This window comes from Oscarella lobularis, chromosome 7, assembly GCF_947507565.1.
Source record: "Oscarella lobularis chromosome 7, ooOscLobu1.1, whole genome shotgun sequence".
In the NCBI taxonomy this organism is placed as follows: Eukaryota; Metazoa; Porifera; class Homoscleromorpha; order Homosclerophorida; family Oscarellidae; genus Oscarella; species Oscarella lobularis.
The window spans coordinates 3,062,837-3,088,166 of NC_089181.1; the positions used below are offsets into that span (position 1 = coordinate 3,062,837).

Consider the following 25,330-nt stretch of genomic DNA (forward strand, 5'->3'; position numbering starts at 1 on the left):
ATTCACGACACAATACGCAGCACTGTTTCCCTACTTCAAAGTGAACACTAGTGCAGTGGTCACGTGTATGGGTGTGATTGGACTATTGTGCGCAAGCGCGAAATCAAATATCGTGGTCGCCGTTTACAGCCATGGACGTTCGTTCGCGAGGAGCCCAAACGCCAAGAACGCCGATGACGACTCGCTCGCGCGCTGCGGCGACGCCGAAAAAGGCGACGCTTCCGACGGAACCCGTTGGGGTAAGGAGCCTCCCTAAAAAAAGGGCATAACGCAATGTCACCGTAGGTTTACTGCCGATTGAAACCGCTATTGGATGGCGAAGAAGAGATTTGCGCTCGAAAAGTGTTGAATCATCAACTTCTGCTCGATCCACCGGAGGTTCTTCGGAGAAAGAGAGAGTTTCTAATAACAGCGCGACTCTTTCCTTTTCTCTCTAGTCGTCTCAATCGTATAAATCGGGTCACAGATATCAAACGAAGTGCACGTTTCGTAAAGTATTTGATACCGATGCTGATCAAAAAGACGTTTTCGCCGATCTGTGCGTTCCTCTGATCGACGACGTACTCAAAGGAAAAAACGGTCAGATATTTAATTTTAGACGCAGAGCGCACGTGGCATTAATTAATTAATTAAATAAATTCTCTACAGGCCTTCTTTTTGCGTACGGAATAACTGGATCGGGAAAAACGCACACGATGATCGGAGATTCGGGAAATGGAGGAATGTTGCCGAGAAGTTTAGATACCATTTTTAATTCCATCGGTCATCTTCAAGCAGAGCGATGTGTAAGTGTACTACTGTTAGAATTTCACCCCCTACATACAATCCATAAAAAAAGGTCTTCAAACCTGATAAACAAAATGGGATGAACATTCAGAATGAATTTCAAGCCAAAATGGAGCAGCAAAGAAACAAAGCTGCGGCATCTCAAAAATCTGGGTGCGTAACGTCTTTCCCTTATGACTACATAATTAAACAAGGATTTTTACAGGGGACAAGACTGCCCAGATTTCATGCGCATTCCAGATTCAACAAAAATTAGCGGAGTAATAATAAATAACGCCAGCCAATATAAATATTATATAATCTATGACGTGTAATTGTAGTTGGATGAAGACAATGCCTACGCAGTCTTTGTATCATTTGTGGAGATCTACAACAACTACATCTATGACCTATTGGAGGAACCAGATGCAGACGAAGTTCATCAAAAGTACTATAGGCAATACAAGAGAGAAAAAAGAATCAATGCAATTCCTTTTTATTTATCAGACCGCCTCAATCGAAGAACTTGAGAGAAGATCATCGTCACAACATGTACGTGAGTGGCGCGAACGAATACGAAGTGAAGAGCACGGAAGAGGCGTACGAGTTGCTATGGCGAGGCCAACAGCGACGACGCGTCGCTCAGACTCAACTCAATCACGAGTCGAGTCGAAGTCACAGCGTCTTTACGATTCGCGTCGTTCAAGCGCCCGTCGACGCGACGGGAGCGGAAATATTGAACGAGAAGAGTGCCGTCTCAATTAGTCAGCTGTCGCTCGTCGATTTGGCTGGATCGGAGAGAGCGAGTCGCACTCAAGCGTTTGGAGGAAAACTTAAAGAAGCCGGTCGGTAGTAATATGGAATTATGTGTATTATTATTATTATTTATCTGTGTCAGGCAATATCAATGCTGCTCTGATGGTTCTTCGCAAATGCATGGAAACGCTTCGGGACAATCAAATGAACGGAACGAGTCGCATTGTTCCGTACAGAGATTCGAAATTGACGCACATTTTTAAGAACTATTTCGATGGCGAAGGAAAGGTAAAGATATTTATTTGTGATGTCACGTTTTTGGGGTGCAATTGTTTTTTTCATTTAGGTCAGGATGATTGTATGTATCAGTCCAACGGCGGATGAATATGACGAGAGTCTGGTCAGTTGGGATCATCATCATTTTCTTTTTTTATTATTCTTTAACGAGTTTTCTAGCACGTGATGCGTTTTGCAGAATTGACGCAGGAAGTGGAGGTGGCGAAACCGACCGTCATGAGGTCATTGGAAAATGGCTTAGAGCCAGGCAGACGAAATGGTAATGACCTATACGAAACCTATAGGTATACCGTTTTCTTTATCCGTTCTCCTCTAGCTCACAAACTCTACAAGGAGGCAATGGAGCGATTGGAAGAAATGGAAAGAAAAGGTTCTATTTTATCTATTATTGACACTTGGCTCTTTGCATTGGAATTCCTTTGCAGCAGCTGAAGCTCCAGTGGAAGCGGCTCCTCCGCCTCCTCATCGACCATTTGAACCGTTGCTACCTCATGAGCCAATCACATTCACTTTCCCACATATTGCGGCTCCGGAAGTAAGAATTAGATATACTTGTATACGGGGGAACGTAATAGTGTTGTATTAAGCTTAATTCGCGTTGTAGAGGGATCATTATGTTGTTAGATTCGGTTATTAACGCAGTTGCATGTTGACAGGAACTGTTTCTTTATGATTACTTTCCTGGACCGAGATCTCATAAGGTCTTCTCATCAAATATGCATGCTGCATGCCGGGAGATTGATTGAATAATCAGTCCAGCAACAGCTGATATATATTTGCACAGATATTTCATTTTATCTGATTCTGGATTATTGTTTTAGCTGGTTTCAAGCAACGATTCGACGGTGCTTCCGTCCTTTGTTGAAGCTCTCAAAGAGAAACAGGCAATGAGACGACGATTTCTGGAAGAACTCGAATTAAAAAGTAAGAATTTAAATCTTCAAGTCCGGCTAATGATACAGTACAGGGGGTCATAGACTCCTAACATAAAATAATTGACCCACAGCTATACGCAGAGTAGTGGGAACATGTACGTAAGGGGCTTTGAGTTGATTCTAGTTGCCCGTTGTTATAGAACGTCAATTTCGAGATTATTTGGGTCAGATTGATGGCAATTATGGAGGCCAGAGGCAGGTAGGTATCCAGCCCTCTCGTCTAGCTTTAGGCCAGATAACTCAAAATGCGCGTTAGGCACTGGAAAACGCTCACGACGCGTTGAGAGCAAAAGAAGGAGAAATTCAGAAAATTGAGAAAAGAGCGAGAGTGGGAGAACAGAAAGTAAGAGTAGAAATATTTGTTACAGTCATCAACCATAGTCTCTGTTTCTTTCAGGCTGTCAAAGAGGCCGTTGCTTTGGAGAGAGAACGCAATCAACAAGAATCGGTCTCGTTCTCTCTCTCTTTCTCTCTTTCCTGTGAAGTTATTTGACGTTTTCTCGCGCGTAGGAGAGAAGAATGAATCAGGTGAAACAGACGTTGGAGGCGAGAATTCATTTGCAAGAGGACAAATTGAGAAAAATGAAGCAAATCGTAAAGCAACGTCGCCAAGAACCTCCGCCTCCTCCTCCTCCTCCGTCTGCATCCGCTGCTACTCCAGACCCAACTCGACAGGTAGAGCCACCAGGCAGTCAGTCAGTATACGTAGATAGGAGTGACGCGCTTTTCTGCACTACTTAGGCTCCTGCTGTGAAAGCGCGCCATCGCAAACGATCGTTTTCAGCTGACTTGTGGCTTGAACATAAGCCTCACTCGCATCTTAGCACTGGTATGTCGTCAATCAGTCTTATGCGCAATTCAATGTTGAAGTTCTCTTGTTTTTTTTTATAGATCAAGTTCTTCAGCCGCGGATAAAGAAAAAGAAGACGGTGAATTCTCCGAAGATCAAGGATTTGAAGGAAGGCGGCTGTTCCAAGTATGTTCTCGCTCATCAGGAGCAAGATTCCATGGGAGAAGTCGAAACGCATCTATTCAAGGTGAGCGTACATGCAAAGAGGTCTCTGATTGAATTTATAATATTTTTATGCTAAGGGTGAAGTGTGGAAAACGCGTGGCGGTGGAGCTGCAGTCCAATTCACCGATATTGAAAAATTGAAATCGGAGAATCCAATCACGGCAACTGATCATCATCATCGGTATTGCAGTTAGTCCTTACCTCTTTAATTCTATTTTGATTTGCTGCAGCAAAAGAAGCGAAACGCGTGGCCGAGATTTGTCAGACGACGAAGATGACGAAGATGACGAGGAGGACGAGGACGAGAGTGTTGATAGTCCTGATCCTGACGTCACAGACGTACAGACGAGGTGCGCATTCGGAATTGAAGGAAAGCCGGGATGTGCTCCAGCCTACACCCACACGTCACCGAAGAAAAAGAAATGAGAGAAGAGACTTTGATTGCTCTTTTGGACGAACTCATTATAGAGTAATACTAGATATAGTTTTACTAGCCACTGGCAAATAAATAGTATTGCAAATTGATTGGCGCGAGCTGTAGGCGTGTGTAGTCTAGCGTGCACTAAAGGAATTCGACGAGTTCAAGAGACGATCATGGAAAAGAGCGATCCGCCGCCCCAAGCGGGCACTGATCCTCCCGCCGCCGTTCCAATGAAATTTTTCTCCAGCTGGGAAATCGAGCGAACGGCGTCGAATTGCGTTGCAAGGTGATCTCGCGCGCCCCTCGTCGAAAACACTGAGACAAAAAAAAACGCCCCGTGTTTCAGATGGTGTCACCTGCGCTTGGCAATGCTTCGACTGGCCAATCCGCCCGTTTTCGACCTCCAAGGAATTCTCCTCGCTGTTTCAATGAAGGCAAGCCGGAGAGAGAAACGCGAGGGGGTTTCTTCTTTACGATTCTCGTCCTCGTTGCCCAGAATCTTCGCGGTCGAACACTGAGATCGACCGAACTCGCGCTATCGTCTTCGTCGTCGTCGTCAACTCGAGGCGGAAGCGGCACCAATCTTCCACTGGACCTCACTTTTTCACTTCAGGTTTCGCAGCGCCGTGTCTTCCGGTCTGAAGCACGCCCTCCGACTCGGGGGTTTTTTTCTCTCTCAGTATCCGCACTACTTGAAACGAAAGGGAAACTGCTTGGAAATCATGCTCCAGCGACGAAATCGATACAAGAGCAAGAGCATGCCCGGTTTCAAGACTCTCGCACGAGGACACGTCTTCATGGATCAGGTTCAGGAGAGAAAACATGCACAGGATCACCGTGTATTATGGTTGCAATTTTCCCCAGGTGTTGCAGCACACTCTCGTCGGACCTGTTCCCTTGTCGACGAAATCCAAGACGGGAAAAGTCATTATCGCTCACGTGGACATTGAATTTATTGAAAGGTTGGAGTGTGATTGGTTGCTGGTGACGTCACGCACGCGTTTCTTCTCCAGTTGGCCTGTAAGCGGGAGCCGAGACCCCGTGGCGTCCGCGTCCGCAGCTGGAGGCGCTTCATCAATAGCCACAGGTTATTAATCAATTAATCAATAAATCAATTTATCAACCGTTTTGTTTCAGGAGTGAGTCAGGTTCCTCTCGACGAAGATTTATCCGGAGAGGAAGGAGACCCGGACGAAGTCGATGACGATTTCTCCGAGGATGCCATGGTGTTATCGGATCCGGCGAGCGATAGCGACGAGCAGACAATTGAGCCGGTGCGACTGAGACGAGGAGATAGAATGAAGAAACTGATGCTGTCCGTTACCAAGGTCCTAAAAAAAACCCACCTGAAATAATATATCTAAGTTTTTCATCAAAGAAACGGCACTGGAGAAAACTCTTTGCCTTTCTAAAAAAAGTCAAAATTGACGACGACGTAAGTTCGTGTTCACTTCATTGGCATGCACGATACCGTACTCTCTTTCCTAGGAGGGGGCGGAACGAGATTCGGATGAAGCTCAGGCGGTCGAAGAGCTGACGCAGGATTCGGACGAAGACAGCGACGTTCCCGTGTCCGTCGACAGGCTGTCGAATTCGCTGGCGCACCGACCGACTCTTCGGCCGTTTTTCGATCACCAACCGTCCATTCCGAGCCTAAAGAATTTCTCGGAGACAGACGAAAAGGTGAGGCAGTTTCATACTGCGATTCTAAATTGGAAGAAATCCATCCCTAGGGTGAGGAGACGAGTGGGCAGCAAGACAAGGTGAGTAATTCAATCAGACGTTTTTATTTTTTATTGTGTCTAATCTAAGGAGAGTCCTATTCGGGGACTTGGAGCCAATGAGCAAGTCGAGCTGAGCGGCGATGAATTGAGATTGCCAAGCGAACACGCAAAATCGTGGGTAAGTTGACACCTCGTTTTATTTTCGAACTGAGATTTTTTATAAATTAATTAAGGAGTCTTCGATTTTGTCTCTTTTTTCGTCGGAGACTTTTTCGGCCGCCTTGCTCATCATTGATCTTTCGTGCTCGCAAGGGAAGGTGGGCAAGGATTTTTTTAACTGAAGGCGTTTGACTTCAATTTTAACAGAGGCTCTACTATTGCGTCAAAGGAACGCTCAATTTGCCAATTATTACAACAACTAAAGTGGGCGAAATAAAGGAAATCATTTCCTCGATTCTCGTACGAATTCAAAGCAAGTGAGTGTGGTGGTGCTATATGGATATATAATATATTGGTTCCACGTTCGTTTCTAGAGCGCATCGAAGTCACCTGCCTCAGTCGCTCAGACTAGGCATAGCCGGAGATGAAAATTGTTTTCACGACGTCTTACAAGCGTTCGTCAAGACGGCAACGGAAAGAAGTGTCAATTGGCTAGAGCTAGTTCACTTCCTTCCCATTCATCTAGGTAAATGTTGAACCGCCGCCTTGTTATAATTAATAGGTTAAAGGCTCTGTGTACACTCTAGCATCCTCTTTTCTCACCAATTACGTGGCCAGTCACGATTCGACGTATCGATCGCTCTTCATGGATCAAACTTGGACGGACTTTCTCGAATCATTTCCCAGTTCATCTCTAGAAAGTAAATCATTAAATTAGGCTTGTATACTTGACTAAAACTGTTTGATTCAGGCAATAGTGCTGAACTTTCTAAAAAAATAACAAAATTCTTCCAAGCCGCTTCCCATTTGTATCCCATGTCTGTGGCCAATGCGCGATTGCAACGCAAAGGGTAACTAAGGCTACAGGCTTTGATGCATATTGGACCAGCTGACATTTATGGATCTATAGCATAGACGGGGGAGATTCAACTAAAGTTGACGTGCCATTTATCTGTGTACGATCATCATACCTGAAATGATGATATTCATATGTTTTCTTGTAGGATCTTCAACTTGGTTCTGCTGCTGGGCCAGCGTCAGATACGGCGCCAGTACTAGGGCGACTTCCTGGTTCTAAATGACGTCGCATTTGCTTCATATAATTTACGCCGCTTTTTTTTGCAGAGGTTGATGCCGATGACTCATTGGATATTTTCACTGCCAGTCAAAGTCAGTCGACGGCGACGGCTTCGGCGAGTGACGGACTGATTTCAGTCAGTCCCACTCACGCCATCGATTACTTTGATTTGCAAATCGACTATTGGCCGGTCAATGCACTATCAGCAAAAAAAGATTCTCCAGCATCAAAGGCAATAGAGAGACGAAATACCGCATTCGGTCTCATTCCTTGTGTCTAGGTAACGATGAAGGGCCAATATAGATCTCTGCTCGTCTCTAAAATTCTCGATGACGTCCATCCGAATGTTCTTAGTCTAGTCGTCGCTGCCAGGGAGAAAAACAAGAAAGGTGCGTGCATCATCCTGCAAGGCAAAGAGAAGAAAAACATTATTTTTTCACAGGAATTCGACTAGGAAAGAAATCGCGAGTAGACACGTGTAGTCAAGTCGCACAGGTCGTTTGTAGCAGTTCAAAGGCCACGTCTCTGTACAAAGGTAAGTCGGCTGGGCTGGGCTTTTGGTGAAGGGCCAACGCTCAAATTTAGTTCTTATTGATGGAACCGAGTGGTATGACGTCAAATTTTTTTCCGTGTCTCCCAAAGCCCTCCAATTCCCGTTGGGCGTCTGTTCGCCCGTTTTTCCTAATCGCGCGACTCTCATTGGTAATGAAACTCAGTGCTAGGAGCATTCACACACGTACGCTATGATATACTTTATATTTTCAAAATTTTTCTGTAGTAGTAATAAGAACTAGCTACCCTTCCCCAACATGAGGAAAGAAATTCCAACATGAATAAAAAATTGCGGTCATCTGATAAGGATAGCTGGGTTCCCTCTTCACACCGATATCTCGCTGAAATGACGATACCGTTGCGAAAGCGTCACTTCACTGGGCGACGTAGGATGAGAAGCATATCCTCGTCGTTCCACTCTAAGGTGAGAAAGCGTTATTGATTATCGAGGGGGGGGGGGGGGGGGGGGCACGCTCACATTGACTCGAGTCCTCGAAGGGTCTTCATCATATCATTATAATGAGAATGAGAAAAAACCTAAAAAGATAAGTTTAATGATTATTAATTCTATTCTAGTCAATTGACACCTGGTGGCCGTATCTCGCTCGATTGTAGAACCGAGCGAGTTTTTGCCAAGCGGACAATTGATTAGGAGGCGTCATTCGATTCGTCTTCAAGGAATCAACGTGTTTGTCCATGGAAAGTGACGGTGGTCGATACCAAGGTTGCATGACTCGATAGCACAAGCAATCTACAACCAAGTGCAACTAAGAACGTCTGTAAAACCGGTTCCTCTATTTCGTACTAAATTTCGTCGTTTCATCTACAGCCCTTTTGCGCCAAATATCGGGATCTTTTTAATTGGAAATATTTTTTCGACGCGATTTCTACGAGCATTCCATACCGTCGGGATCGGATGGATCAATGAATGGCTCCGACTTGATCTCGTTGACTTGATCGAGTTTCTCTACTATGCGCTTCTTCATTTTCTAAATTTTTTTCCCCCCTTTGGAATCTCGTAGGTACAACGAAACGCGACGACGCAGCGCCGCGGCTGCACCTTCGTCGATCCGTCTCCGAGGGAGACGTGAGCGCCGCTTCGATTTTTCTTATTCAATCTCGATCGAATGCGCAAGCCGCACGTCAAAAAGACGCCGAGACCCTGCGAAAGACGACTCGAGACGCCAATCGCTCGTTTATTCTCGAATCTTACTAAAAGAGCGGCGGCAATGATCCCAATCAACACGAAATTGTCCGCCATACTTGCTATGTCAATGTCCCGTATGAAGTAGGGTAAACGGTTTTTCGGCGAACGGCGAAAAGTCGTTTACCCTACTACATACGGGAAAATAAGCACAGCCTGAAGGATCCCCAAAAATGCTGCAGATTTGCCAGCGACAAACAACGCCAAAAAAGCGGGTTTTTCTTACGAATATTTTTATTTTTAAATAACATTTGCGTTTTAGATCATTAATTCAACCAACGATACGTCCATGAAAATCGCTAATGCAACCTTTCGTAGCAAAAAAACACAACATCCTACACTGTACTGTAGCAATCACCCCGCCCCACTCTCTTCTCAACCTTATTTCTTGGCTCGCTCACCGCCTTGGGATGCATCAGGTTGCATCGGACCGTCCGATTTCGGAACTTCCGATTTCGGGATCGGAACGTCTGATTTTGACGCAACCGATTTCGGGACTTCCATTTGCGGCGGTGGTCCGGTCTCCTGGGATGCATCAGGTTGCATCTGATCGTCCGATTTCTGAATTTCCGATTTCGGGATCGAAACGTCTGATTTCGACGCAACCGATTTCGGGACTTCCATTTGCGGCGGTGGTCCGGTCTCCTGTATTCCCGGTGGCTTGCCCTTCCACTGGGGGGGGGGGGGGGGGGAAGAAACACAGACGAGAAAGTCGGAGGCAAGTACAGGAAACAAAAATAAAGAGGGCTTTAGAAATACAAACCGGCTCTTCCTCTTTATTAGTTTTAATTCTTTTGCTCTGATTGTCCTCGTTGTCCGCCGGAGCAGGAGCAGCATCAGCAGCAGCGTCAGAAGCTGGAAAACGACGCCCTGTCTATCTAAACCGCTATTCAACGCAACACCGTAGCTGTGTACCACATGGCATGGGGTCTTCGGAAATGCACGGAATCGCATCCCTATTGGTAGGCTGCGAGTTGTCAGACGCTTTTTTGCCGGCGACCTAACAAGGCGATTATAGGAGAGAGTCTACTCTTGATATGCTTACTGCCTTGTGACTGTCCGGTGGATAGGAGCGCTTTCGCGTCTTAAGATACCCGGGTGGTAAGTGGTCGCTTAGCTGTTTCCTACACAAGTGGTTGGGGGAAAAACGTTTTCTTTTTGATCGTTTATACTTTCTGACGTAGCTGGCTTCTACTTTCATGCCTTCTTTGAGAATCGAAGACGTGAGGGCTGTGCGGTGAACTAGGAAGGTAAGACAGGGGCGGGCGGAAGTGGAGGGAAGAAGGGATTAGAAACGAAACTCGTGCGCAGTCCCAAGCCCACTCTATTTAACCCAGTCCCCTTACCCGTATTGACGAACGATTGGATTTCGTAAGTCAAATCAATCTTGATGTTTTCTATACCAAAAAACCCGATATCGTTTTAGATAGAACAAAGGTTCTTCGCATATACCGAGTCTTTCGAATTCTATGCCAATGAACCATTGGGTGACACTGCAAGCGAATCAGAATAAATTGCTAGTGCAAGGAGCGTAAAGCAAAAGGAACTCACTTTGGACTGTCAGTTCCTGGAAATTGTTTAGGATTCACGTGAGCTAGACTGATGCTGTCGTTCTGTTCCAGGCTCGTGATCAGAATGCGAATCTTCGCCTCAACCAATCCGACCCTAGAAGAGTAAGACCAAAGAATAATAAGCGAAATTTCAGTATGTACCACTCAAGATGATGATCCTTCGAGTCAGCGGAAGCGCGAATGAGAATATAATGCCTACACAGAAAAATAAGACTTCTACAGGAAAGGTGGTTTGGCTTACTTGTATTGATTGAAAAAACTAACGGGTTCAAACAATTCAGACCAATCGCAAACGAAGGCCTGGTTCATTTTCTCAATACAATTAAATCCTGCGAGCGAAGAAATGACATGGGCCCAACAATCAATTGACCATTTCGCACCCCTTTCGAATTCCTTCTTCATAATCTCTAACGTCGACTTACAGACGTTAAACGTCGAATTCTGCTGCGGATATGCCGGCGTGATAATCGGCATGAGATGATAACGATCGCTCGGATTCACCTAGAAACAATTCCCGGGTCAAGAGGCGCTTTTTCTTCTCTTTTCTCATACGAACCCTCGGATCCCACACGGGTAGAGCGAAGGGATTCTCCTGCGCCGGCTGTTTGAGTAGGACAGGGCGTGGCCACTCCCACTTTTTAAATACAAAGAAGAATTTATGTAGGAGAGTGGATGCGACTGCATAGGGATAGAGCTGACAGACGCGCGCCACCAACATAGCCCATGATACCCCGCCCAAAAAACCGAGGGCGTTTGAATAGATGCCGCGGCCTGGAGACGGATCCATGACGGATTCATAAAATCAAAGATTATTTATTTACGTTTTGCCCAATGTTTGACTGCCCTTAGAGTCATCCGGAAATTTTCCCTATTAGGAACTTGTTTAAGAATTTCGTCGGTGACGCGAGATCCTGAAGAATTTCGAATTAGAAGGAAGTGGACTCGTAGAAGATTGGTTTTTTTTGCCGTTTAGCGAGCGGACGCATCGTTTGTCGAGATTCTTCAAGACGGCGTCGTCTAGAAGATTAATGTCTTTGGGAATCTCTTGAAGAGCGAGACGAGCAAAGAGCAAGTCAATCTATTGATAATTAGACGGGTGATGAATAAAGGAACGATTATCTATAGAAAAATAACCTCTATTCCATCAAAAACCATTTTTATTACAGGAACGAAAGCCTCTTCGACGGCCTAGATAGAAAAAGAAATGACGTCAGAATTGGTGAGAACTTACAAACGAACCCTAAGATCTTTCACGTCCTTGTGCTCCCTAAGTTTCTCCTGAAACGACGAGAAAAAGTCCGAACGGTCCACGTGACGCGGAGCAACGCACAGCGTATCGATATCGGCTCCTTTTAGTGCAAAGGCAAGTCTCCAAAAAAAATCATTATATATACTTATGTATTTTTTTACCCTTTGTATGAACTCCCAGTCTATATGAACCAAACGTGTACACCCTTCCCGTCATCTTTTTCACCATACTCTCGGGCAAATTCTATAGAGTACGGGTCACGTGATGATGTAGTGATTTTTTTCCTTATAGGTCGCGGACCTTTTGTCGACTCAATTCGACTATCCATTCTCGAACGACTTCGTTCAATTTCGCCAAAACGAACGTTCTAACGAGACGCTCCCTCCCCGTTCCCGTCTCTATTTCGTCTATTCGGTCTCACCTATGTCCTAGCTCTTCGTCGCTTTCGAATATTCCGAAGCCCTTCAAGAATTCCTCTAGTTTCGTCGTCGTTTCGATGTCCTGCCGAAGAAACGGATCGAAAAAATCGACGAACGAACGTTCGAGACGCCGTACCTTTTCTCTGGGTTTCGCTGTACTGAGAGCCGACGTCAAACCGAGCGTTTTCGTGGCGGGAGAAGACTCAGTAGCACTATCGAACGCGTGCGTGCTCGCAAAGGGGGTCCCGCTCGTTTTGCAACTCACCTCGTCATTTTCTTGTGTGCCCGCGGGTGCGCTCAGCATTATATTCCCGACGCGCGCAAGCGAAATCGACGAGAATTCATAACTGTGTCACGTTTTGAGCAGCGCACGCGCGCAACGAAGGGAAAGCGCGTCGCAAAGGATTGTGGGATGTGTCTGGTGACGTTTTCTGAGAGAGCGCGGGGCGGAGGAGGTGTATCCGGGCGCGAAAGAGGCGTGGTTCCGTCGCAAAAACAAGTGGAAGTCGGAAAAGCGGCACGCGAAGCCTTTATTAGTCGCTCCATTTGCTGCAGATTTAAATCATGCTGTCGATATTTGATCGGCCTCGGCTCGTCGCCGAAGGTGAGACGACCGTTCGCGTGGGGGCTTCTCCCTTCACGATGAGCCGGCGTGGCCGCTCGGATGCGTATTAGCTCGCTTTGGTCTTAGGTGCCAAGCCAACGGACGGCGTGCCGGACATGACCGTCATCAGCGACATCGACGTCAACGGCATCAACGTGAACCTTCGAGTTCGCTACAAACACGATCGAATTTACGTATCCTTTTCCTTTTTCTACGAAGCTATAATAATTAGGAGGGCACGAGCACGTGCAAGCGGGTCCCTGCGCGCTCTTCTACGGCCACTCTAGTCGCCGTTCGTCCAATGAACGCGTTCCATTTTTGTCTTTTGTGGGGCTTCGCCCCTCGCGTATGGGTGGGCCGCTTTCACGCGAGCATAAACTGATAGCAATTCTATTTTTATTTCGCCTTAACTTTAGCAACTATAGACGTACACCGGAACGATTCTCGTCGCCGTCAATCCGTACAAAGAACTCGGCATTTACGAGCAGGTTCGCTCCACCTCAGGCCACGCCCTGCTTGTTTTGATCACCACGCCCACGTGTAGAGACAAATCGATCAGTACAGCGGCAAGAAAATGAGCAACGTTCCGCCTCACGTCTTCGCCACGGCCGAATCAGCCTATTCGTACTTGCAGAACACGTCGAAAAATCAATCGTGCGTTATTAGCGGAGAAAGCGGCGCCGGAAAGGTCCCGACTACTCCTACGAGTTCCTCGCGCGAACGAATCGATTATTTGTAGACGGAAACGACGAAATTCATACTGCAATACCTCTGCACCGTGACGAGCAGCGAAACCCGCTGGGTTCAGCAGCAAATCGTCGAAGCAAACACGGTTTTGGAGGCATTCGGTAATTCCAGTCATATTACCGGCACGCGACGAATTCGTTTCTCTCTCTAGGCAACGCGAAAACGATTCGCAACGACAATTCGAGTCGATTCGGCAAATTCATTCAAGTGTGCTTCGACAAACAATTCACAATCAACGGCTGCATCATACAGGACTACCTCCTCGAAATGTCCCGAATCACGTTCCAAGCCGCCGACGAACGCAACTACCACGTGTTCTATCAACTCGTCGCCGGCGCTCTCAACGATCCCGATCTCAAGCGCGAATTCGAAGTGGAAAAGCCGCAGACGTTCAATTACATCAATCAGAGCGGTTGCTATGCGTTGGACGGCGTCAGCGACGTCGCCATGTTCGAAAATTTGCGTCGCGCCTTCATCGTTCTCAACATTGCCGACGACATGTCGACGGGCCTTTTCAAGACGGTCGCCGCCGTTTTGTGGATCGGGAATCTTCAATTCGAGGGAATCGACGACGGGGAGGCGTGTCGTTTGACGTCGAAGGATTACGATATTGTCGATCGGATTGCACGACTTCTTGGACTCGGTTCGGACGCTATGGCGAAAGTGGCGACTCATAGGCAGATTCTCGTTCGAGGAACGGTGACCGATATTCCTTTGAAACTTCACGAGGTTTTGGAAAATTCATCGATTAGAAAGAGAAAGATAGAAATAATTATTCTTTTTTCTCAGGCTCGGGAAAATCGACATGCCATGGCCAAAGCGTTGTATTCGCGCACGTTTGCGTGGCTCGTGAGCCAAATAAATTCCTGCACGAATCCGGGTGCTGAAAAGGGTCGATTTATTGGCGTGTTGGACATATTTGGATTCGAAAATTTCGCTGTACGTACATACATACATAGATATAACATTTTGGTTGAAGAAGTCGAAATTTCTTTTTGCGTTTAGGTGAACAGCTTCGAGCAGCTTTGCATCAATTACACAAACGAAAAATTGCACAAGTTCTTCAATCACTACGTCTTCGCCCTCGAACAACAAGTGGTCAGTAAAGAGTAAAAAATCAATAAAGATTATTACTATAATTTTCCTTAGTACTCCGAAGAAGGAATCAATTTCTCGCACATCAGTTTCACCGACAATACGGTGTGCCTTCAGCTGATCGAAAAACCTCCCAAATGCATTCTCAAGTTGCTCGACGACGAATGCCGATTTCCAAAGGTAACAAAAAGAAATAAGAAAGAAATCCGCGTTTTATATCATCGTCTTTGTCTCAGGGAACCGATGAGTCTTACATCGAGAAGCAGAACGCCGCGCTGAAAAAACATCCCAATTATCGTTTGAATCCGGACAAACGTCGCTGGCTCATCGAATTCGGCATAGAGCACTACGCCGGAGTCGTTATGTATACCGTCGATAATTTTCTGGATAAGAACAAAGACGTTCAACAAGATCAGCTCTTCAATTTCATGAGAAAGTCTAGGAATCCGTTTGTGCAGGACGTCACTCGTTTCCAGGTCAGTGATCAAAGAACTCTAACTGACGTTTTTTTTCTCATTCATATCGACGTATCAGGACGTGCTGTCGCGCAGCTTGGACATGGCGAAGCAACAGTCGGGAGCAATTGGGAGAGAACGATCTCAATCAGCAGGAAGCAAATCGACCAAAGTAGCAAAATGAGCACCTCATCCACACTCTTATAACTAGTCTCTCTTTTTAGGGAAAGCTTACTGTCGGCGATACTTTCAAGCAGCAACTCGTTGCCTTGGTCGAAGTCTTGGACTCGACCAATCCGTGGTACGTTCGCTGTTTGAAACCGAATTCCGAAAAGAAAGCTGATCTGTACAACGACGAGCTCATCATCACTCAGCTACGCTATTCGGGAATGTTGGACATCATTCGAATTCGAAAAGAGGTAGGCAAAGAAGAAGGAAGACGAAAAGAGTTTTTTTAATTCTTTGCGTCGTAGGGTTTTCCTGTTCACGTTCCGGCGAGAACGTTTCTCGACAAATATCGGTGTTTGGCTTCGAAAGATCCGACTCCTCTACCGAAAGACGAAAAACAGGCGGCCGCTCGAATTCTGCGCTCGATGAAGCTTCCCGAGACGGAGTGGCAAATCGGCAAAACGAAAGTCTTTCTACGCCAAACCGTCTTCGATCCGCTCGAAGAGAGAAGAAAGGCTCTCTTACACGATACCATTATTCTGATACAAAAATACTGGAGGCGATACGTGTATAGGAAAAGTGCGCAGAAAGAAAGAAAGCAAGACGTCTTTATACACTATTTATTGAATGTTTTAGGATTTTTGATGATGAAATCGGCGACAATCAAAATCCAAGCGTTTATTCGTTGCCAAATTCATCGGCTACGATTCATTCGAAAGCGCCGAGCCGCGATTCGAATTCAAGTACTTTTGATTTGTGACGTCATTATACGGGGAACGATAATTTCGTTTTTTTCCTTTTAAAGGCTCATTGGAGAGGTTTCATTGCGCGCGAATTCGTCGCCGAGTTGCGACGAAAGAAGAAGCGCGAAGAAGAGGAACGACGACGACGTCTCGCCGAAATGGAGGACAAGCGTCGACGCGAAGCAATGGAGGAGGCGGCACGCCAGGAAAAGATTCTTCAAGACAGAGCCGTCGAAGACTCATTTGTGTACAATAAGAATAAATATATATATATTTATTTATTGGCTTGTTTAGTGCCGCTCAACGGGAATTATACTCTTTGGCTCGAATGGCCGAATTGAAGTCGGCGAAAGCGATGCCGTCGTCGAAAGCGGACGATCTCGACGCCATGTTCGCTTTTCTGAACGAAAAACCGTCGGCGGCGCAGGGCGTCGAGGAGATGAGCTTCGTGAATCAGATTCAAGCCGAGCTCGACACGATGTTTCAAGAGTCGCAACCGAAGCCGGACGGTAGTCGAACGATGCGACGAAAGCGACGCGTTCAGAAGAAACTTCTCGGCTTGGCCGAGGACGAGGACGCGAAGAAGGACGAGACGATCAACGTGCAGGACTACAGCATGTTGACGTACGCGGAGAAATGGTACAACGATCATCCGAAGGATTCCGGCGGTTTGGGAACGCTCACCTTGAGACGAAAGGGAAAGTCGCTTAGAGGGGTAAGAGAAAAAAACAAACGTACGTGGTGTGGGAGAAAGATGGGAGATTGTTTTTTTGTAGGAAGCTGTACCGAAGGATGAAATGATCCGATATTCGAAATCGTCTACTTTGGCCACGTCTCTCATTCACATGCACGACCCGGAAAACGTCAACGTAGCGTGCAGCATTTTCAAAGTGCCTATACAAAAAAAAACGATCCTGCTGCAAAAACGAAAATTTTCTCTCTAGGATTTGTGCAAATTTATGAAAGGCGATTTGAAGCCGGATCAGGTGAATTTGACGATTCAGAGCGTCATTGCGTACGGCTTGGAACGACCGGAATTGCGCGACGAAGTCTTCTGTCAGCTCATGAAACAGCTCACCGATACGCCCAAGCTGGAGTACACGATGCGCCTGTGGCACATGCTCTGTCTATGTGTCGTCGCTTTTCCGCCCGGAAAATCGCTCAATAAAGTAGAATAAGAAAGCGAAGGGATTTTTATTTTTGAGCTATCGTTGCGTAGTACTTGCAAGCGTTCATTCGACGTCATTTCGAAGATGCCGACGTTGGAAGATACGCCGTCTGGTGTCTCAATACGTTGAGATTGACGAAAGCGACGCCGAGACAAATGCCGCCGTCATCTATGGAAATAACGGTATGTAAAAAACAAACGCGCGAGAGATTCTCACTTTGTCGCCTTTTCCCCCAGTGCGTCAAAAATTTGAACAATCTAATCTGTCGCTTCTATTTCTTGGACGGAAAAGCGAAAGCGATCGGCGTTGATCCGTCGGCGACGGTGAGCGACGTGCTGCGCGTTCTCGCCGACAAGATTGAGTTGAAGAACGTCGACGGATGGGCGCTCTATGAAGTAAGTAACACAATCGCGGTGCGCGATTTGATCCTATACTGACTCACACTGTGTCGCAGGTCAATCCAGAATATGAGCACTACATTCGAGGCTACGAATACATAGCCGATATTCTGGCTGGATGGGAAAGGTGTGCGTGCACACGTCGACGTCTCGATTTATATATCTTTTGTATTTTCAGAGATAAACGCTCTTCTATCCAAATGACCAAATACATGACTGTGTCGAAGAAGGGTCACAGTCAGGCGATGGGAGCGGGTGACAGCAAGTTCGTCTTTCGAAAACGAATATTTCGCAATCCGAAGGAAATTCCTCAAGATCCCGTCGAGTATCATCTCATCTACGCTCAAGCCGTCCACAGCGTCATCAGGGTAAGAATCGTTGGAATTTGAATTATGGAATTCTCATCGTCTTTTTCTCAGGTCGATGAATTTCCGGTGGACGAACGCGTCGCTCTTCAGCTCGCCGGTTTGCAAGCGCAGGTGATGTGGGGCGACTACGACGAGCAGAACGAACAACGGTAAGAACAGTCTCATTGGCGCCGGCCAACTTTATTGTACCAACGATTCAGATACACGAATATTCACGAGTTTCTGCCGGAGCGAATCCTCCGAATGAGAAGTCCGGAGCAGTGGGTGAGAGCCATCGCCACGGCTCACAAAGTAAACCGTCCCCGATCAACGAAAATAAAAACACTAGTGTCGTATTCTTTTCAGGAATACGGAACGGGCAAGACTCCTATTCAAGCGAAAGTCTGGTATCTCACGTCAGTGAAGAATTTCCTCCTTTACGGCTCGACCCTCTTCTTCGTCGTCTACAAAGGCTACTGGTCGTATTCTAATAAGCTCTACATTGCCGTCGACAAGGACGGCTTCAAATTCGTCAACTCCAAAACGAAGGCCGTCATGGCCGAGTTTCCCTACAGCCGACTCGAAAATTTGGCCGTCGATATCATCGACATGGCGATTACGTTCAACATGAAAACCCAGTCGCCCGAAGAGCAGAAGTACTTTACGTTCGAAACGCCGCAGAAAGACGATCTCGCCGCCTTGATTGCGAGCTATTCGCCGCATCACAGTAACATCATTCGAGTAGGCGAAGCGAAACTGAGACGAGTAAGACAGAGAAGCTCTTGGAACGAATCCTAATTTTTCTTTTGTAACAAGGCTCGAGTTACGGAAGAGGAACGACTAAAGGCTTGGGAAGAAGTGCGAATGGCGAGGAAATTGCTCGCCGATCGAAATCTCCTGCGACGGCCTTCGGATAGTTCGGGCGGATTTTTGACGACGACACTCAGACGGTGAGATAAGGAAACGACTAAGGCGACTTTGGATATCATTATCTTCGTTTTCAGCTACAACAAAGCGAAATTGGAGCGATTGCAGAAACAGAAAGAAGTGAAAGATTTCGAGAAAGTGTTCAAGCAGAATTTCTGGTCGTACTCGAAGAGCCGACTCTCGCAGCCGCTCTCCATGGTCGTCGGCGACGAAATGGAAGACGTCGCCTGCAAGATGTTCGCCTCATTGCAACTCTACGCGGGAATTACGAATTCGGGTGGATTCGAAGTCGAAGACGATCAGGAGCACTCGAATTTGGTGCAAATCGTCATATCGAAGTGTCTCGAAAAGGAGGCGCTTTGCAACGAATTCTTTCTGCAGCTCATCAAGCAGACGACCGATCAACCCGGTCAGTCTCTTATCTAATGATGTATTTTTATTTATTTATTTTTGTTTTTGTTTTTAGATCCAAATAGTCGACTCAACGTTCAGAACTGGCGTTTCATGGCTCTCACGTGCGGAGTCGTCGTTCCTCGAAGCAAGGTACACGTATATCCAATATTTGCCGCGCGAAATGAATTTAATTTTTTTTCGTCAGGATCTTCTCGCTTATTTGATGGCTCACTTGAAACGATGCAGCTTGGAGCCGTCGAGCGAGGAGGGAAAGTTTGCCCAGTATTGCGTATCGGCCGTCCAGCGAACGCAGCGCAACAAGAATCGAAAATATCCTCCGTCGCGTCAGGAAAATTTGTGCGTCATTCGAAGGTAAAGCGACGCAAGACGTTCTTCCCTTTATGTATGTCTCTTTGTTTTTTTTTCTCTCAGACGCCTGATTCATGCTCGTTTCTATTTCATGGACGGGCAATTTCGCGCTCTCGAGTTCGATCCGTCTGCTACCACTGAAGAGGTACGTACACTGCGCAATGCGTGGATAAAACCGAGTACGGGGAAAATCTCTCTACTACTCTAGGTTGTTGAGATGGTGAAAGATCGCATTGGATTGCGTAGAGACGCCAGTGGATTTTCCCTGTTTGAAGTCTTTGGCCAGCTCGGTCAGTGTCTTAGCGTTTCTTCGTCTTTGCGTTCTATGTTTTTGTTTTAGAGCGGAATATGCTCCCTCAAGAGAAAGTAGCTGATGCCATATTCAAATGGGAGAAGTATGCAAAAAGCACAAATTCGTCCAAGAATCTCAAGCTAACATTCAAGGTATAACTAGAAAATTGAATTTTATATTTATACTTATTTTTACGTTGCCTAGAAACGTCTTTTCCTCAAACCGTACACCAATCCCAACGATCCGGTTGAATTTAACCTGGTTTTCTATCAAGCCATCGATGACGTCGTAAACGATCGATTCCCCGTTACATTTGACGAAGCTGTACGGAGAAAAACCAAGTTATGTCTTTGTCGCGATTTATCAGTACCTCTAGGTTTACTTGGCCGCGCTTCGAGCTCACGTCGAACTCGGAGAATACGTGGACGATCAGGCGTTTGATTATTCGTCCATCACCGATCAGTACCTGCCAAGGCACATGCAAGAGAAGGTCGAAGTTTCTAAAATTGCCCAAAAGCACAAGGAAATGATGGGACGATCGAAGAGCGACTGCAATCAAGCCTTCATGGATTTCATTCGTCAGTGGCCTTTCTATGGTTCTACGATTTTCGAAGTTTTGGTAAGCACTCTCAAGTGTTCTGACTTTTTTCATTATTTGAAGTACGTTCTTTCATCGTAGCAATCTTACACTTCTACTCTTCCCAAGAACCTTTGGCTGGCAGTCGATCAAAACGGCATTCACATTCTGAAAAGAAGAGATAAGGTAATTTAGATGTACATTGGAAGCCACCTGAGTTATCTGTTCTCTCATAGGAGCCGCTTGTGTCGTACAGCTATAGAAACATTGTTAACTACAGGTCTGTATGGGCAGAAAAACTTAGTCAAGAGATTGAGCTTTTTTTTTCTTTCGCAGTCCTTCTCTAAAAAATCTGATGATAGTAACGGAGAGTTTGACAAGGGGAACGAAGTTTGTCTTCAACACAAGCCAGGTTACAGACTGTCTGCATAGATAGTAGTAATGCTTTGATTTCGGTCTCTTTTCAGGCTTCTCAAATAGCTCACCTAATTCGCGACTATACTCACATAATAGTAGAGCAACAACGTCGAGCCAGTCAACAGAAGCCACATGATTAGGCAGGCATCTTGGTGATTTTTTGAATGCGTGTTAATACTTGACTCTTTTCAATTTGTATTCCTTTCACGTGGGTAATTCAAAATTTGTTACTTTTTATCTTACGGGAGTACGGGAGTTCGTCCGACCAGAGATGCTTTCTTCTTTGTCTAAATTCTTCGCAGCTCGATCGCGCTTAGCTAGTCTAAGCTCAATCCGACGATGCTTATGCCAAAGGGCGACAGCCGAAGTCGGGGCCCCGCTTAGGGGCCGTCGCCTGCGCGCGGGCATTGCATCGGGTTCGGCGTGTTTAGCCATCGCGAGCGGCTATCTACTATGGAAACAAACCCAAAGCATCACGCACGCAGCAGCAAACGAGGTGAAACCCGAGCAGAAAGAAGACGAAGAGCAGGACGTCGTCAAAAAAGAGCGAAAGCACGTCAGTTTTCGCGATCGTCGCTACATCGCGTACGAAGATCGCATTCGAGCGTACAGCACGCCGGACAAAGTGTTTCGCTATTTCGCGACACTAAAAATCGTCTACGACGACGGTCATTCGGTAATTTACATGAAACCAAGCGATTTCGTGCGATCGCTCACGCCCGGCGCCCTGCAACCCGAAGACTTGGGCTTGGATCAATTCAAGAGAATCGACGTTCAGGTCTGCAATATTTATGACGTCACGAAATTTCGTAAAAATCTTTGTCTTCTCAGTCGTTGGAAAGTCATTTGAAGCAGTGTGAAAAGGACGAGAATGAAAGTAACATTTTTTCCGAGGTTGGCGGACTTGTTTCTTTTTCCGATTATCTTTTCCTTCTCACCGTTTTGTCAAGTGAGACTCTCTTCTCTCACACGTTTACTTTTCTTGTACAAAATGTTTGTTTTAGCTCCTAAACGGCATTTTGAAATTGCCTTTCGTATGTTCGATTTGGACGGCGACGGCAACGTAGATCAACAAGAATTCGACAAAGTATCACTATCAAAGTCCGACACGACGTCAATTTTTATTAATTATTATTTGTGAATGAGGTGTGTGACGTTTTGACGAAAAAGACGGCCGTCGGAATGAGACATCGAGATAACACTACGGTGGGAAACGTCGCCAAACCGGTCGGCAGTGCTCTTGCAAAGTATTTCTTCGGCCCCAATGGCAAACGCAAGTTGACGGCCGAAGCATTCTCCGTCTTTCACGATAGACTCCAAGAAGAAGTATTGAAGATTGAAGTAAGAAAGAGAGAGAGACAAAGAGAGACTTAGTACTATTGGCTCTGACTTTTAGTTTGGCCAATACGAGAATGACGAGGGTCTCATATCCGAATTGGCCTTCTGCAAATTGCTTCTGACCTATACGGATTTCAGCGATAGCAAAAAGAGAGCGTTCAAAAAGCGAATCAAGGCGGTGTTTGGCAAAGGCGGACAGGTACCTTCAAATGACGCAAAAAAATTTGACTTGACGTTTATTTTCGTCAGGGCTTGACGTTCTCTCAATATCAAACGTTCTCTCATTTTCTCGATCATATGAATGAAGTCGAAATTGCTCTGAGTATGCACAGCGCTGCGGGCACAGGAATAACTAGAGGTACGGTAATACCGTATTAGCACTTCCTCAGTGTAGCGCCGGAATCCCATACATGTATTTCGTTAGATGACTTGCGTAACGTTGCAAGGTCTGTTAGCGGTGTTGTGCTGGACGATCATCTCATTGACGTCGTGTTTGCAATGTTCGATGTCGATCGTAAGTCATACGTAGGCCGTGGGGTGTATCGATTCAATTGAGCGTGAACAAAGGTGACGATACGTTGACGAGGAGAGAATTTATTAGCGTTTTGAAGGACAGACGACAGAGAGGTCTCAATAAGGTAAGCAAAGTGCACGCACCCCACGCGAGATCTCCTTTCTAAACGACGAACGATTGCAGTCGAAAGACACGGGCGTTGCGCGTCTCGTTTCAGCCGCCTGGAGCTGTGCCAAACAGACAGTAACATTTAGTAGTTGAAAAAGAAGCGAAAAAAGGTTCATTGTATAAAAAATAGAAGCGAATGTAGAAGCGGGGCGCGCTAGGCTTTGTGCCAACCGCCGATTTCGTTCTTATTTTCTTGGGACATGAACGCGGATGTGTGTTTATTGTGGTGCGTCAGCTCCCACAGGTTCATCCACGGGCCCGTGATTGTTGAATCGAAGGGATCATCTCGAACTTCGGATTTCATCTGAAGAGCGAGAACAAGTCAGGTATATCCTCCCCTCCCTCTTCTCCCGCGTGCTTTTACTTTTCCCATTTCGACCATTCTGTCGTGCTGAATTTGTGTTCGATCTTCGCTGGCAAATTTGGTCCAGTCCACCTTGTAATTCGGTTCAGATGCCTTTCTCATTGTTATCGTGTCCTTCATGCCCCAAAATCCGTTTGGTTTATTTGGATCTTGCCAGCGAAGATCCAAGCTCCATCTTATTTTCTTCGAGTAGTTTTCCAGACTGAGAAAAGCGACGTTTATTACTTAATCATTATGAAGGTAATAAAAACGAATCATTTTTACCTTTTGTGTGGAATGACGTTGTTCAGCCACAGAACTCCCCCAAGAGGAACCTCACACGTGACGACGTCTTTCTCATAATTGACACCTGGTGGAAATAATGGTTGCTGTATTGGAGGTAAGCCTACTTCGTACCGAGACTCTTTTCCATTTCTTTTACGTCCAAATCGACGTACCAAGTTCCCCCCGCGCAGCACGTGTGAGTTGCCGTTTTTCCGAGACGATGACCGCCGCGAATAACCTTAACAAACGAATTACGATAATTGATGTATGAGCACTCTTCTCTGACCTGCATGCACCCGTTTTCTCGATTGGCATCGAGGAGAGGAATCCACGCAGTTAGCTGCATCGTGTTCCAGCTCGATGGTTCCAAATAACCGGTGTCTACAGTAAAATAAGGAAACGCTAATAACTCTATTTTTTTCTAATACCCTGGTGCCATGGAACGGTTGCCTGTTCATTGTACGGAGTCTACGAAGTGACAATGCTAGCATAGTTCTCTATTCGACTCTCTTCTCTTTTTGCCTTTGGTCTTAGATTCCAGACGGGATGTCCAGCAATGTTGGGACCGATGATTTGTTCGGCGACGTTCAGCAGCCTATCGTTGGCCCAGAGACGGCGAAACGCTTCAGGAAGTTGACCCAATTTGTGCAAAAGAACGGCAGCGCCGGGAAATTGTTTATCGAGAAGAACAAGCCTCTCGTAAAGTCCAGCCTCTCTGCATCGATCTAAGAAGTCCACACGATAATGAACGTGAACAATGTGTTATTTATTTATTTATTAGCCTGATATTTTCTTTCCGTGGTAGAGCTTTTCTGCAAGGGCATCAACGCATTCGTCGACGGCATCCATCGCGGGTTGTAATTCACTTTTGTCAAAGAACGTCGGCGTAATTACGAATCCCTGCACACACAAAAAGAAGCCCCGCCTCTTTACTACACGTCCTCGTTTCCGTTTCAGTTGTTTTCTTTCAGCGATTCGGACGTACGTTTTCATAGAAGTCGTCGAGTTGAGCTTGGGAGAGTTGGCCGGGTTTTGGGGCTGCCGGACGTAGCTCCAGAGGAAGGGGAGTCGTGAAGACGTTTGACGCTTTGGCAGAGGTCGATAGTGCACGATTAAATTGCTCGCTGACACCGAGACATCGCTGAAAGAGTCGACGCATCGTTTTAGCAGGAGTGCGAATTGAGATCGGCTATACGGGAAACACCATCTTGTGACTCAACCTGTGGGAGCTGTCGCTGACTCGCACGCAGAAGGTAATTTTTAGCGATTTTATTGTGTCGTCTAAGTATTTACACGTGCATACGCGAATAAAAGCAAAAGCCCTATCTGCGAGTCGGTCTTCGTCCCTGCGCTTCTTCTTCTTCGTTTCCTTCGAGCCAAAACACCTAAAAAAAGAAAAAGAAGTTAGTATTCTGTCGATTAATCCCGTATACGTACCTTTTTGTTGCGTCCGTATTCGCGTTACCCAGGCTACACCGCGGGGAGGTTCGGACGCGTCGTAGCCCAGGGAAGTCTTCGCAAAGCGATGACCCCCTTCCAAAAAGTGTCGGGCGAGTTGCGGGTCCTCGGCCACTCCGATCAGTACCGCCTGGACGAGAGTCGGCCCCTAAAACCGAGTCCCCCGGCTCGTTGGTACCAAAGCCTTCGGTATGTCTTCCTGAGAAGAACCGGGCCTTGCGGAAGTGGAGAACGGCCGACCTTGTAGAGTCGACAGGGAAGGCAGTGCAATGCCCAAGCCGAAGTCTCCTGGGCCAGGTCATCCTCCGTCTAATCGTGCCAATGGTGAGATAAGTGCCGGCAACCAGACCGCTTGCGACAACCCCCTCCAAGTCGTGC

General features: G+C 46.4%; 7 protein-coding genes and 2 long non-coding RNA genes across 17 annotated transcripts; 6 read left to right on the top strand and 3 right to left on the bottom strand.

The window, feature by feature from the left end:
* The first annotated feature begins 106 nt into the window (after window positions 1-106).
* Window positions 107-4,297, top strand: LOC136189625 (kinesin-like protein KIF23). Of its 2 annotated transcripts, XM_065977640.1 has the most exons (23): window positions 107-239; window positions 286-378; window positions 438-579; window positions 649-785; window positions 839-939; window positions 992-1,046; window positions 1,107-1,213; window positions 1,273-1,610; window positions 1,664-1,809; window positions 1,868-1,921; window positions 1,978-2,077; window positions 2,135-2,188; window positions 2,244-2,353; window positions 2,475-2,519; window positions 2,640-2,742; window positions 2,894-2,952; window positions 3,010-3,096; window positions 3,151-3,201; window positions 3,264-3,428; window positions 3,495-3,582; window positions 3,645-3,790; window positions 3,846-3,949; window positions 3,999-4,297. In XM_065977640.1, the coding sequence occupies exons 1-23, from the start codon at window positions 132-134 to the stop codon at window positions 4,192-4,194; spliced, it is 2,589 nt and encodes an 862-aa protein (XP_065833712.1). In that variant the 5' UTR covers window positions 107-131; the 3' UTR covers window positions 4,195-4,297. The 2 variants fall into 2 exon arrangements, with proteins under 2 accessions (XP_065833712.1, XP_065833713.1); XM_065977641.1 differs by lacking the exon at window positions 2,475-2,519 and having other exon boundaries at window positions 3,999-4,296.
* Window positions 4,298-4,324: 27 nt separating this feature from the next.
* On the top strand, window positions 4,325-9,595 carry LOC136189627 (phosphofurin acidic cluster sorting protein 2-like). Of its 4 annotated transcripts, none has more exons than XM_065977643.1 (25): window positions 4,325-4,475; window positions 4,536-4,623; window positions 4,686-4,802; window positions 4,870-4,995; window positions 5,054-5,151; window positions 5,203-5,276; window positions 5,327-5,517; window positions 5,568-5,624; window positions 5,678-5,872; window positions 5,923-5,952; window positions 6,002-6,091; window positions 6,147-6,230; window positions 6,280-6,389; window positions 6,447-6,598; window positions 6,660-6,773; window positions 6,824-6,923; window positions 6,983-7,028; window positions 7,077-7,143; window positions 7,198-7,382; window positions 7,431-7,539; window positions 7,593-7,685; window positions 7,736-8,126; window positions 8,201-8,477; window positions 8,532-9,117; window positions 9,169-9,595. In XM_065977643.1, the coding sequence occupies exons 1-22, from the start codon at window positions 4,363-4,365 to the stop codon at window positions 7,870-7,872; spliced, it is 2,376 nt and encodes a 791-aa protein (XP_065833715.1). In that variant the 5' UTR covers window positions 4,325-4,362; the 3' UTR covers window positions 7,873-8,126; window positions 8,201-8,477; window positions 8,532-9,117; window positions 9,169-9,595. The 4 variants fall into 4 exon arrangements, with proteins under 4 accessions (XP_065833715.1, XP_065833717.1, XP_065833716.1 ...); XM_065977645.1 differs by having other exon boundaries at window positions 8,279-8,481; XM_065977644.1 differs by having other exon boundaries at window positions 8,279-8,477; window positions 8,532-9,121.
* Window positions 7,888-8,974, bottom strand: LOC136189635 (uncharacterized). Of its 2 annotated transcripts, XM_065977656.1 has the most exons (7): window positions 8,916-8,971; window positions 8,763-8,864; window positions 8,607-8,691; window positions 8,508-8,555; window positions 8,290-8,453; window positions 8,181-8,239; window positions 7,888-8,121 (listed from the first exon to the last, which is right to left on the bottom strand). In XM_065977656.1, exons 1-7 carry the CDS (start codon window positions 8,961-8,963, stop codon window positions 8,028-8,030), a joined length of 600 nt encoding a protein of 199 aa, XP_065833728.1. In that variant the 5' UTR covers window positions 8,964-8,971; the 3' UTR covers window positions 7,888-8,027. The 2 variants fall into 2 exon arrangements, with proteins under 2 accessions (XP_065833728.1, XP_065833727.1); XM_065977655.1 differs by having other exon boundaries at window positions 8,763-8,974.
* LOC136189629 (poly(A) polymerase type 3-like) lies at window positions 9,123-12,524 on the bottom strand. Of its 2 annotated transcripts, none has more exons than XM_065977649.1 (21): window positions 12,411-12,524; window positions 12,282-12,357; window positions 12,148-12,227; window positions 12,027-12,093; window positions 11,888-11,969; window positions 11,717-11,826; window positions 11,612-11,665; window positions 11,444-11,555; window positions 11,299-11,388; window positions 11,034-11,248; window positions 10,858-10,978; window positions 10,719-10,806; window positions 10,619-10,672; window positions 10,458-10,571; window positions 10,359-10,399; window positions 10,253-10,303; window positions 10,079-10,148; window positions 9,955-10,030; window positions 9,822-9,906; window positions 9,670-9,761; window positions 9,123-9,578 (listed from the first exon to the last, which is right to left on the bottom strand). In XM_065977649.1, the coding sequence occupies exons 1-21, from the start codon at window positions 12,416-12,418 to the stop codon at window positions 9,288-9,290; spliced, it is 1,977 nt and encodes a 658-aa protein (XP_065833721.1). In that variant the 5' UTR covers window positions 12,419-12,524; the 3' UTR covers window positions 9,123-9,287. The 2 variants fall into 2 exon arrangements, with proteins under 2 accessions (XP_065833721.1, XP_065833720.1); XM_065977648.1 differs by having other exon boundaries at window positions 9,952-10,030.
* Window positions 9,680-11,858, top strand: LOC136189641 (uncharacterized). 2 transcript variants are annotated; one of them, XR_010670418.1, is made up of 9 exons: window positions 9,680-9,868; window positions 9,925-10,007; window positions 10,091-10,277; window positions 10,333-10,465; window positions 10,529-10,579; window positions 10,627-10,704; window positions 10,759-11,086; window positions 11,142-11,696; window positions 11,750-11,858. It is a non-coding gene; the product is annotated as an uncharacterized lncRNA (long non-coding RNA). The 2 variants fall into 2 exon arrangements; XR_010670417.1 differs by having other exon boundaries at window positions 10,337-10,465.
* On the top strand, window positions 12,059-21,083 carry LOC136189623 (unconventional myosin-VIIa-like). The gene is made up of 38 exons (XM_065977638.1): window positions 12,059-12,749; window positions 12,837-12,943; window positions 13,175-13,237; window positions 13,294-13,437; window positions 13,489-13,597; window positions 13,648-14,225; window positions 14,286-14,435; window positions 14,502-14,594; window positions 14,646-14,771; window positions 14,828-15,067; window positions 15,126-15,218; window positions 15,271-15,465; window positions 15,520-15,793; window positions 15,851-15,957; window positions 16,020-16,204; window positions 16,252-16,672; window positions 16,734-16,847; window positions 16,902-17,126; window positions 17,177-17,308; window positions 17,363-17,521; window positions 17,581-17,651; window positions 17,703-17,892; window positions 17,944-18,041; window positions 18,093-18,183; window positions 18,238-18,636; window positions 18,688-18,821; window positions 18,876-19,207; window positions 19,265-19,341; window positions 19,397-19,563; window positions 19,624-19,705; window positions 19,769-19,850; window positions 19,901-20,004; window positions 20,057-20,176; window positions 20,229-20,471; window positions 20,532-20,615; window positions 20,666-20,709; window positions 20,766-20,841; window positions 20,897-21,083. Exons 1-38 carry the CDS (start codon window positions 12,710-12,712, stop codon window positions 20,984-20,986), a joined length of 6,039 nt encoding a protein of 2,012 aa, XP_065833710.1. The 5' UTR covers window positions 12,059-12,709; the 3' UTR covers window positions 20,987-21,083.
* Window positions 21,056-23,014, top strand: LOC136189632 (calcium uptake protein 1, mitochondrial-like). Its single transcript, XM_065977651.1, has 9 exons — window positions 21,056-21,624; window positions 21,678-21,795; window positions 21,851-21,933; window positions 21,993-22,187; window positions 22,243-22,383; window positions 22,434-22,542; window positions 22,609-22,698; window positions 22,752-22,822; window positions 22,882-23,014. Exons 1-9 carry the CDS (start codon window positions 21,118-21,120, stop codon window positions 22,957-22,959), a joined length of 1,392 nt encoding a protein of 463 aa, XP_065833723.1. The 5' UTR covers window positions 21,056-21,117; the 3' UTR covers window positions 22,960-23,014.
* Window positions 22,773-24,693, bottom strand: LOC136189633 (1-deoxypentalenic acid 11-beta-hydroxylase-like). Its single transcript, XM_065977653.1, has 9 exons — window positions 24,480-24,693; window positions 24,277-24,394; window positions 24,017-24,219; window positions 23,923-23,962; window positions 23,781-23,875; window positions 23,627-23,732; window positions 23,495-23,579; window positions 23,231-23,432; window positions 22,773-23,170 (listed from the first exon to the last, which is right to left on the bottom strand). Exons 1-9 carry the CDS (start codon window positions 24,651-24,653, stop codon window positions 23,021-23,023), a joined length of 1,173 nt encoding a protein of 390 aa, XP_065833725.1. The 5' UTR covers window positions 24,654-24,693; the 3' UTR covers window positions 22,773-23,020.
* LOC136189642 (uncharacterized) lies at window positions 23,205-24,727 on the top strand. Of its 2 annotated transcripts, none has more exons than XR_010670419.1 (4): window positions 23,205-23,470; window positions 23,521-23,609; window positions 24,029-24,244; window positions 24,300-24,727. It is a non-coding gene; the product is annotated as an uncharacterized lncRNA (long non-coding RNA). The 2 variants fall into 2 exon arrangements; XR_010670420.1 differs by having other exon boundaries at window positions 23,527-23,609.
* The last annotated feature ends 603 nt before the right edge of the window (window positions 24,728-25,330 follow it).